Raw genomic sequence first — 11,388 nt, 5'->3', positions numbered from 1 at the left:
CACTTTTTTTATTATTTAATGTTAAATAATACAGAAAATAAAAGATTTTTAGTTTAAAAATATTCTATATTTTTTGCACATAAGAGGTAAAAAGTAAATTTTTTTTGGTTCAAATGTATTTTTTTATTTATCTCAATTCAGAAAATACCTTGAACAGCCAGAAAATAGATTTGTATAATAAAATGTTGTAAGCAATCAGATAAATTATGTATAAACAGTTCCATCTGCAAAATCCTTTAGAATATACACTCAGCAAAATTACTTTTGCTGCTTGTGCAAACTACTTATTTAAAGTTGAAGCAATACATTTCTTATTTTTTTAGGAAGACAACTTAATTTTATATGTTTAATCCACTTAAACTTGTAAAAGCAGTTAACTTAAATGTGTTGGGACAACATGAAGGAATTGTGTGGAACCCAGCATTTTTTACATTGAGGATAAGACTGTGTGTGTTTGTGTGTGCTGTGTACACTTCTATACAGCTTAAAGTGACAACTAGGCAGGCTAGGGTAATTAGGCAAGTTATTGTATAACCATGGTTTGTTCTGTAGACTGTCGAAGCTTAAAAGGTTTAATAATTTTGACCTTAAAATGTTTTATTTTTAAAACTGCTTTTATTCTAGCCGAAATAAAACAAATTAGACTTTCTCCAGAAGAAAAAAAATGATCAGACATACTGTGAAATTTGCCTTGCTCTGTTAAACATCATTTGAGAAATATTTTAAAAAGAAAACAAATTCAAATGAGGCTAATAATTCTGACTTATATATAAGTATATAAGTAGCAAATAAAATGGCATTTAACAATATGTGCTGTAATTGAAATCTACAGACACAACTGAAAAGAAAAGAAAAACTGAAAGAGAAGAATAGAAACACTTAAAAACACTTAAAAATGTATTTTGTATATTTTCATTGCATTACAAAACACTTTAAGTAAAGCTGATAGCACAACACCTCAAAACTGACAGGTGCAATAAACAGTGTTTTTCCCTGCAGTGTCTGACCTTAAAAAGCTAATGTGGGCTCTGGGTGGTGACTTGCTCTGTCTTCGAATTTATTTTAAACCTTGGTGTCCCTGCGAGAGACTCACTAGTTCACTGTTCTCCATGTTCCTGTGATTAAAACCTACAGCTCAACTCCCAGCCCTGAAGGCAGAGGATTGAACACTTCATTACACACTAACATTCACTGAAAACTCACAAAACACAAACACTATCACTAACAACCGGCTGGTCGGATTGGAAACCTGAGCATTATACATGTAACACTCGGCTATTGTTCAGGACACAATGAATGTTTTCTGCTCCGAGCCTTTCTTTCTCTGTACCCACTTTTATCATTTTCTTCCCCCTGACTGTATCTGTCTCCTTTTTCTTCTCCCGCTCTCAATCCCGGCGGTTTTTATAGTTTGTTGAAATGGATGACTGTGTGCTACAAGGACTTCTCTCTTTGCTGGGCTGCTTAACCAATCTCTTCCTTCTAATAAAGGTTGACCTCTCTTAATCTTCACTCACACTCATCCCAAAGCTGCCTGCTCTTCATTCATTTCCCCTTTTTTGTCTCGCTCATCTCCATGAAAGAGTCCCACTTTACAGATATTATATTGAATTCATTCAGTGTCTGACCTTGTAACATTGCTTCCATCTGTGTCATTTCATAATTGTGTCGTAAATCATAACGTTTCTACTTACTGCCTGAAAACTAACAATTTACAGTAATAGGATGTTTGTTTTTAAGATATTACTATCAACCTGACAAACATTTAATGTAAAGGGATAGTTTATCCAAAAATGAAAATGAACTCGCTATTTACTCACCTCAAGCAATTCCAAACCTGTTAGAGTTTCTTTACTCTGTTGAACACAAAAGAAGATATTTTGATAAAAGCTGAAAACCTGTAATCATTGACTTCTATAGTAGGAAACACAAACAGTATGGAAGTCAGTGGTTACAGGTTTTAAGCTTTCCACAAAATATCCTCTTTTGTGTTTAGCAGAAGAAAGAAACAATGTAAAGGGTGACATCATTTGATGACAGAATTTCTATTTTTGGCTGAACTATTATACCTTTAACAGTTTCTCTTGGTTTATGATTTATACAATATAATATATTCATTAAGTTCTTGAATAATACACTAAGAAATTATCTTTTTGTTGAGCGTTTTAGTCAACTAGACATACCTCAAACAATGACATCATCTGCCCACCTTGGCATTGTCCAACAGTTCCTGAGTTCCAGTGACAAATGTATTGTCTTGTATATTGTGCGATCAGTTCTGCTGATTCCTAAACAGAGTAGAAGACTGATCATAATCACAAGTTTAAGAGTAAAAGTGGATCTACATTCAAAAGTGATTTTAGTATCTCACATTTTGATAGTTTATTTTATTATCTTTTTTTGTGTATTGCCTTAACATCAAAGCAATTACCATGTATGTAAAACAGATCTTTTTTTTACCATTAGGGAAATTAAATTTGAAGTAGAAAAACAAGGGTAAAGAAAGAAAGAAAGAAAGAGAAAGAAAGAAAGAAAGAAAGAAAGAAAGAAAGAAAGAAAGAAAGAAAGAAAGAAAGAGAAAAAACAACAACAACAACGAAAGAGCACATGCAAAGGATATCAAAATGAATGCAGAATATTAAACAAAGCACATATTTTAGAAAGGTTAACTGCTTTCTAATTATTAGACATTAAAATTGTATTTAAGCATCTCATATTTTCATAGTGACTCACATACTGATTTTTGTCTCATTATTATTATGAGAGTTGCTATATATAAATCTATAACATACAGTATACAGATGTCAACACAATATGTTCCCTCTGCCGCCGTGGTTGTAGGTGCGCCAGCAGCTTTTGACTGCTGGGTAGCGCTTAAACCATAGATTTTCAGCTTTGCCTTTTCACAACAATAGAAAGGATGGTACTCTATGTGTACCTTATGTGATGTGATGTGCTTAGTTAAAGTATAATTTTGATTTTTTGGTTTAGTTTTCTTAGTAATAAAAGCGTGTACACCATATTTTAAAAAAAGATACAATGCATGGTGGGAAGTATATCGCCCTAGGCTACAAACATTAAGCAAATAAGAATTATGTTCTTTAGCCTTTATAGTGCCCTATAATATAAAATATTAGATTTTTGATTCTTGGTAAACAGAAAAGACCTGAAATAAATCTTACTGTCCTGAAACCTTTGAACGGTAGTGTATGTTACTACTATTTTAAATGAAATATTTTGTAAATGTATTTCTGCATTATATTTCTAAAGTAACTCTAACAGAACTGATCTAATTTTTTTTTGTCTTCTTAAAAAAGTTCAGTGTTTGGTAATTCGATTGTGTTAGTTTGGGCAGTGAGTAACATGTGAAGCATTATATGCATTATATTATTTGACATTTTTGACATAAGCATGATTAAAAGTGCTGAAGAGTATGTGTGTGTGGGTGACATTGCAGGAATTGAGACAGAAGCAGAGCCAGCAGCAGGACGTCCTGGAGCAGCTCAGGAGGGTCAGATCTGACAAACTCAAAGAGCTCCAGAGACACAGGAAAGAGGAAGAGGAGAGAAAGAGGAAGAAAGAAGAGGAGGCCGCCAGGTATAATTTTAACAAACACACATTTTCTCACATTAAAGAACAACCTGGAATCATAAAGGCTTATTTTCATAATTTATAATTAGACTTTTTTTTTTTTAGCATTTATAAACTTTATTATTTACTATTTATACAGAATTTATTAGAATTAATTTTTATATAAACTTTTTTTATTTACTTAGTTTTCTGAAATATTTTTAAATGCATTTACATTAGATATACTGTATTTTAATAATACATGTATTACATTTATATGAATGTGTACATACATATAAAATAAATGTTTTTCCCAGAATAGCCATTTCATAATATTGAATTAATGCGTTTTATAGGCTTAAAACGGATCAAGTTAGATATATTTTATGTAATAATAAGTAATAATAACTATAAAACCTACACAATATTACATTCATTTATTCATTCATTCATTTTTCTTCGGCTTAGTGCCTCATTTATCAGGGGTTACCACAGCGGAATGAACCGACAACTATTTCAGCTTATGTTGTATGCAGCGGATGCTCTTCCAGCTGCAGCCCAGTACTGGGAAACATCCATACACTTTTGCATTCACACACACATACACTACGGCCAATTTAGCTCATTAAATTCGTCTATATAGAGCATGTCTCCTCAAAGAAATGCTAACTGGCCCAGCCGGGACTCAAATTAGCCACATTCTTGCTGTGAGACATCAGTGCTAGGCAGCCCCTCAATAATATTACACCAAATATATAAGTGAATATTTCATGTATATTTGTGTGGAATATTGTATTTTATCAAGCAAAAATCTAATATTTAAGCAACCATATGGCTTAAATTCATTTTCTGCTATTCAGTAAACTGTTGTGTTTCAGCAAATAAGCTCTTAGTATTGCTGGGTTAAACACAGATAATCTTACCCCCTTACGAATGCTCAGACTCACACCACACTCATAGAAACATGTTGTGGACGTGTGCCTGTGTTTACAGACAGGCCCAGTTGGAGCAGGAGCGGCTGGAGCAGGAGGAGGCTGAGCGGCAAAGGAAACTTGCACAGGAACGAGAGGCCAAACTCAGGGAAGAGCAGCAGCGGCAGGCTCTGGCCAGACTGCTGGAGGCTCAGGAGCAGGCCAGAGCCAAAGAGGAGAAGAGGAGAGCTGAGGAGAAGGAGAGGAATGAGCTAGATGTACACACTCAATCCAGTCTGCCTTTCAACAGCACAGAGAACAACAGTAAGTTGTGTGTGTGAGAGAGTATATTAGTGTGTATATTTGTTTGAGTGTACTTACTAGGTCAATATTACTAAGCAATTTGTTTTGATTGTCTACAGTAGAAACCATTGTTATTCATTGATTTGCCTAATTACCATAACTTGCTTAATTTTCCTAGGCACTTTAAGCTGAATACCAGTATTTTGAAAAGCGTCTAACAAAATATGATGTACTGTCATCATGACAAAGATAAAAGAAACCTGTTTTTATAAATAAGTTATTAAAACTATTGTTTAGAAAATCTTCTCTTCATTAAACTGAAATTGGAGTAAAAATATATACAGGGGGCTAATAATTCAGGAGGGCTAATAACTCTGACTCAACTGTATGTGTTTGTTGTTTTTACTACATTGTGGGAACCAAATGTCCGCTCAAGTATGGTAATATTAGTAATTTATGACAATTTTTTGGTCTCCACAATGAAAACGGCTCACAAATAAAACAGAATGGAGTATTTTAAAAATGTTAAACTGATGTTTTCTGTAATTATTGTGTTTAGGGGACAAAACATAGAGTCTGTTCAGTATAAAAATCATTACATCTGTGGAAAGTTCTCATAAACCATGAAAACCCAATATATGTGTATAAAAAGAGAGAGTGTGAGTGGATGAGGTGCTTTTCTGAAGCTTCAAAATGGCTTGTATTCATCCACTTGGCCATGAATATGATGTTTTCATTATGTTCATTGTAATGGGTGTCAGTACTCTCGCAGCTTCATTATTCACTTTAATTGCCACCTATTAATTATACAAACCCATATCACAGACTCTACTAGAATGTGTTTTTAGTCACTGCCAAACATCTGTGGCATTTTATACAGTTTATACAGCTTTAGGAAAAAAATAGACCACTTAAAATGTAACAGTTTCTCTGGATTTATTATGCATGATTTTGAGTCAAATGTAAATGTTTGTTTTAGTCTGTAAAGGTCTGATAACATTTCTTTCAAATTTGGAATTAAATTTCTTTTCAAATTTGGCTAATCTTAGCATTTTTGCCAGAAAATAGAGATAGGTAAGGGTTTAATCTTTTTTGTGGTTAAAAGCAGGGTTATTTGTACCAAGTATTGCTTTTTTAAGTTCTCTTTAGTTAAAACTTTGGTCCTGTATGATAATGAAGAAAAATTGTTTTTGTTTTTTTTTGCCAAAAAAGCTAATAAAAAACACGTTTTATTGGAATTTTAAAACAAATATTGTTAGCGGTTTATAGAATAAAACAAAGTATGTTTTACTCAAGAACATAACGGCTTGCTTACTCCCAGGGTCGTTTATATCAGTTGATATTTAGCTGCATCATGTTGGTGTTTTGTAATCTAATTTATACGTAGTGGGTCGTTAGCTCAATGCTCAACCCGCAACCTGGTTGACCAAGACATACACACATACACTACAGACAATTTAGCTTACCCAATTCACTTTTAAGCGCATTCCTTTGGACTTGTGGGGGAAACCAGAGCACCCAGAGGAAACCCACGCAAACACAGGGAGAGCATGCAAACTCCACAAAGAAATGCCAACTGAACCAGCAGCCTTCTTGCTGTGGGGCAACAGCGCTACCCACTGTGCCACCGTGCTGTCCCAAAAACATAATATAAATCAAAAATCCGGAGAAGCTTAAAATTTGTATATGGTTTCTTAATTTTCCTCATTTGTATATGTACAGTATATTTATTTTACTTTACTATCGTACTCAAAGGTCATACTACACTTACATCCTAATTCTTTATTTGCATTATATCTATTAGATTGTTATCTAAAGAGATTTGCTTTTTTTTTATGTCCATGTGAAATCGAAACTTACACTGTTTAATTTGTTAGCCCACGTTGTTATGGTTTGGGTGATCAATTAACTCATGCTAATCTCAAGTTAATCCATGTTTGTTAGGTTTGTTTTGGTCCTTCTGTTGACGTCAGTTTAACAGCTTCAACAGCAACATTTTTAGCCACACCCCTCTTACCATTAGTTTGCTATGAGTAAACGATGCACAAAAAGAAAGCCCCGCTTCCTACTCAATATTTAGTTTCAGTTGGAAGTACATTAACATGCTAAAATAAAAGACTTAGCAACTTCCAGTTCACATGGATTTTAATAATCAGTATGTGTCATGTAGATGTGATTTGGTTTATAATAATTTTTTTAAATTATTTTTTTTATTGAACATTTTGATTTTGAACAAAGCCCGCGATCCACCCAACAAAAAGTGTAAAGTAAAATAAAAACAGTAATATTGTAATAATAAGTACAAAATCAGGATTGAAACATATCTGATACAGTCTCTCTCATATATTTAACCAAAATTGCAGTGTTTTTTGGCACCATTTATTTTGGCTGTGGTATATTCTAAACTAATAATGTCTTCCAGAATAGATCAGATGGATTCAGCCATAGTTTCAAGATTTTATAATTTTTTTTTGCAGCAGCAGCAGTCAGAACAACTGACAGAATCTTTCTTTGGTTGATGTATAAGGAGAGTGATGAATTGTCCAGCATGAGAAAAAGCAATGGGTCACATTGGATCTGAGTTTCCATTAGTTCTGATTGTATCTTGGTCCAGAATAATGCAATTTGGGGACATTCCCAGAACATATGTATATAACTACCTTGAGTAGAGTTGTTACATAAGTGACAAAAAGGGTCTAAAATTGGGCATTATTTAGGAAAAAACTAACAAATAAACACACACATTTACACTTTTGGTATTATATCAAGTAAAAAAGTTATCTTCCATTCCTAACACATGCAGTTACTTTGCTGATTGGCTGTGTGATTGTCATTACATGTTTTTGTTGTTTTTTATGTGTGTTTTTTCAGTTTTGCAGCCAGTAGTGATCCCTGAAGTCACGTGTAGTTCTCTGACCACCTACAGAGCTCTCTATCCCTTCACTGCACGCAACTCAGACGAGCTCACGCTGGAGGCAGACTGTTTCATCCAGGTGCATATGGCACTCATGCGGTTTTAAAGTGGACCTATTATGCAAAAATCTATAAGGGGTTTAAACACAGTTGTGTGGCAACAGTCTGAGAATCTCATTAGCTTCTATTAGTAAAAATGCATTAGTTTTATTTTTTTAGAATCACACTTCATAAAAACAGTGTGCAGAAACATTGAACATCAGAGTGTGAAAGCCCCGCCCATTAGTGATAATCTCTCTCTAATTAGCATAAGAGGTTAGTCTTGTTTTTTAATCTGCCACTATGCTGACACATAGGCATTTGTAGCTCCACCCTCTTTTGAAATGAGAGCTGGGAGCACAATCTCATTTTAATTTAAAGCGTCAGTCACCAAAATGACACATTTAGGATCAAAGCAAAAAAACAGCTGTTTCAAAGTGTTATAAATTATTATTTTGAGCTGAAACGTCACATATACACATAGGGACATCAGAGACTTCTTGCAAAAAGGAGCATAATAGCTCTCATTTAGAGTTACTCTATCATGCACACATAATATAGCTGTGATTGATGTTGGTGAATCGATGCAGGTGGATGAATCGACAGTCAGAGAGACCGGCTGGCTGTATGGCAGTTACAGTGGAAACAGAGGCTGGTTTCCAGAGAGCTATGCTGAGAGATGCAGTAAAGACAGTCAGACTCAACCGACCGCAGCTGAAACTGAGTCCACTGCGCCCTCTGCCAACTACCCTGGGTATGACAAAATCAAACTTCTCCAATCTTTGAAAATGTATATAATATTTTAATATTTAAAATGTGGTGTGTTTTATGTAATCAGAGAAAGCAATGGCTTTGCAAACCCAGTATATTTAAAATGACTCATATTAATATCAAGGTTAAATAATGTTAAAATTAGATTAAAGATATTTAAGTCATGGTACATCAAACAAATGAAAGGGAAAAATGTATTGGCAAACATAATATAAACATTTATTTAAAATATAACAATAAACAGCAATGTGTTTTTACTAAAACCTTTTTAAAAATATCACATTTATAAAAACATAGCATAAGTGTAGTTTATGGGATAAACTTTCTAAACTTTCAAGAGTCTGCAAACCAGGGCCTGTGTTCAGGAAAAATTGTTGTCTTATCACTAATATTTATCCTAAAAAGCAGTAAAAAAGTTTAGGTATGGGTTTTCTCTTATACTAATACTTTTAAATAATAATCCAAAATATAAATTAAAATATTTGCATAAAATTGTTGGCCATTTTTTTGGTATTTTTTAAAATAAATAAAAACATATACAACCCTGGACCACAAAAACAGTCAGAGGTTGTCAATTTTCTTAAATGTTAAGTTTTGCAAACAATCAAAATATTGAAAAAATGTCTTTAAAGTCATTAAATTAAGTTTTAGCAATAGATATTATTGATCAAAAATGTAGTTTTATATATTTACAGTTGGACATTTACAAATTGTTTACTATCATGGTAAAGGATCTTTATTTAATATTCAAATGATTTTTGACAAAACATATTTTTGGCTAATGTCAGCAGGAAACAGGTAACATTTAAAAGCATATTTCCAGCCATATGGGAATACCTCAGTGATTAAGGGGATTACTTGTTACAAGCTCTTTGTGGTCAAATATTTTAAAGGACATTGTTATCGCAAGGACATTGACATTACATTTTCACCATGGTATTGAACAAAACAACCTGGGATTAGTTGTTTTATATGTCAGTAAATGGCCTTTGACTGGTCCTTGTCCAGTGAAAGTTATAAAATAATCCAGAACGGCTATGTGTCAGAAACCAATGAACAATAAACTGTTTTAATTTATTTCGATATTAGAAAAAAATGACATCACATTTAGGTAGGGCTGCACAATATACCTTTTCAGCATCGAAATCCCAATTTGCACATGTACGATAGTCACATTGCTTTGCAATGTTGAGTCTGATTTAAAGTTGACCAGGAGCTACAGAACACATGCAATTTGTACTGTTAAGTTTAACCATAATAGAGTGAAAGTTAATAATTTTCATGTTTTTAAAGCTTGTGACTGAGCATTTCAAGACAGTTTAAAAGATTTGGGCACAAACAAAGATGAAGTTTTAAGGTGTAAGAAAATATTAATTGTATTTAATTATTTATATGGGAAAAAAATATTTTTCTTACTTGTAATTTTTGTCTGCTAGTCCAGATATCTACATTTCAATTCAAAAACAAGATTATTTCAACTCTTAATTTTGATTTATTTTTTCTGAAGTTGAAAACAAAATATTTTTACTTGATGTAAGAATTTGAGATATTCTTTTCGAGAAGAAACGAGTCAAAGCAAAGTAAGAAAATCATTGAATTTCTGTACCTGGATATGGTTAGACTCCTCAGAAACTGTCAAAAAGAGCTATTCAAACTATCTTGCAAAACTGTATTTAAATCAAAATATTAATCGAAGAAAATTTTTCCTATATTGTGCAGCCCTACATTTAGGTTTGTTTTATAATTCTGTTGTTATTTACAAAAATAAACATTGCAATTATTGTTGGTAAATGAATGCCAAATAAATAAAATCCTTATGACCCCTTAACATTTACAGAATTCCTCGAGTGGACATAGAAGGACCAACACCGACACACACCCCAGTATCCACAAACACACAGCACTCACAGGTTTGCATGTGTAAATACACATGATCAGGGATTTTTTGGATTGTTAAAAGGAAAAATCCTCTTCTGATTATGTGTGTGTTTGTGTGCTGCAGGCTGTTGCTCTGTGTGAGTGGAGCGCTAAGACTGACAGTCACCTGGGCTTCTGCAAGGACGACATTATTACAGTTCTGGAGAAGCAGGAGAACTGGTGGTACGGAGAACTCAAGGAGAAACGGGGCTGGTTCCCCTGTTCACATGTCTCTGTGGTCACCACCAATAATACACAGAGCGAGTAAGAATATATATATATTTTTTTGTAGGCAATAAATATATCTTTGTAGTAATATAGCTGGAGACTAACACAGTGGGTGCCTTGAATTCAAAACCACATAAAAAACACCTCAAAAATGAATGTCTATTTAATGTCAGTTGACTATGTTGATGACGTAAAAACAACATAAAATTAATATTTAATAATGTTGTCAAAAACACGTCATAAACGCTAACAGAAGAGTTCTGAAATCGTTTTCTCACATGTTTTTTGTTAGATGTCTGTTTGATGTTGTTAGATGTCTGTTTTGACGTCAAGGTAGTTTACTTGCATTATAGGGACATAAAATCCAGTGTAAATTTGTAACTCAGAATTAAATCCTTTACATAAATACAACTTTTCTTTTATTAAATATATGAAAATAGGGCATCAATAATTGGATGTTAAGTGGATGTTAAAGTTTTAACGCCAAATTGATTTGCATTCTTGACATGTTTTTTGCATCATGCTTAATGTCAATATGATGTAGTTTTGACATGCCTGCTGGAAATCTTTTAAGTGTTTTGGTGTCTCTTTTAGGCCTCTGTATTCTAGCGTGGAGGAGATTGAAGTGTCAGACTCTGGTTTGCTTGATGGTGAGGACTCGATTTACATTATTATAGGACCATTTCTAGTCATGCAGATGAGATATTATGACATTAGATTGGATTTTATTGGTTTG

At 33.3% G+C, this 11,388-nt stretch overlaps 1 protein-coding gene across 8 annotated transcripts in view; it reads left to right on the top strand.

The window, feature by feature from the left end:
* The window catches only part of itsn2a (intersectin 2a), a 79,749-nt gene that overhangs the window by 53,138 nt on the left and 15,223 nt on the right, over positions 1 to 11,388 (top strand). For 4 of the 8 annotated variants that reach the window (XM_009300809.5, XM_073932906.1, XM_073932909.1 and 1 more), the window contains exons 17-23: positions 3,458 to 3,597; positions 4,564 to 4,805; positions 7,656 to 7,777; positions 8,327 to 8,490; positions 10,345 to 10,417; positions 10,510 to 10,688; positions 11,247 to 11,302. In XM_009300809.5, the coding sequence (XP_009299084.1) occupies positions 3,458 to 3,597; positions 4,564 to 4,805; positions 7,656 to 7,777; positions 8,327 to 8,490; positions 10,345 to 10,417; positions 10,510 to 10,688; positions 11,247 to 11,302 (976 nt within the window). 8 annotated transcript variants of the gene reach the window in all.

This window comes from Danio rerio, chromosome 20 (assembly GCF_049306965.1).
Source record: "Danio rerio strain Tuebingen ecotype United States chromosome 20, GRCz12tu, whole genome shotgun sequence".
Lineage (NCBI taxonomy): Eukaryota > Metazoa > Chordata > Actinopteri > Cypriniformes > Danionidae > Danio > Danio rerio.
The sequence above is the reverse complement of the archived record's forward strand: the minus strand, read 5'-3'. Positions and strand labels throughout refer to the sequence as shown.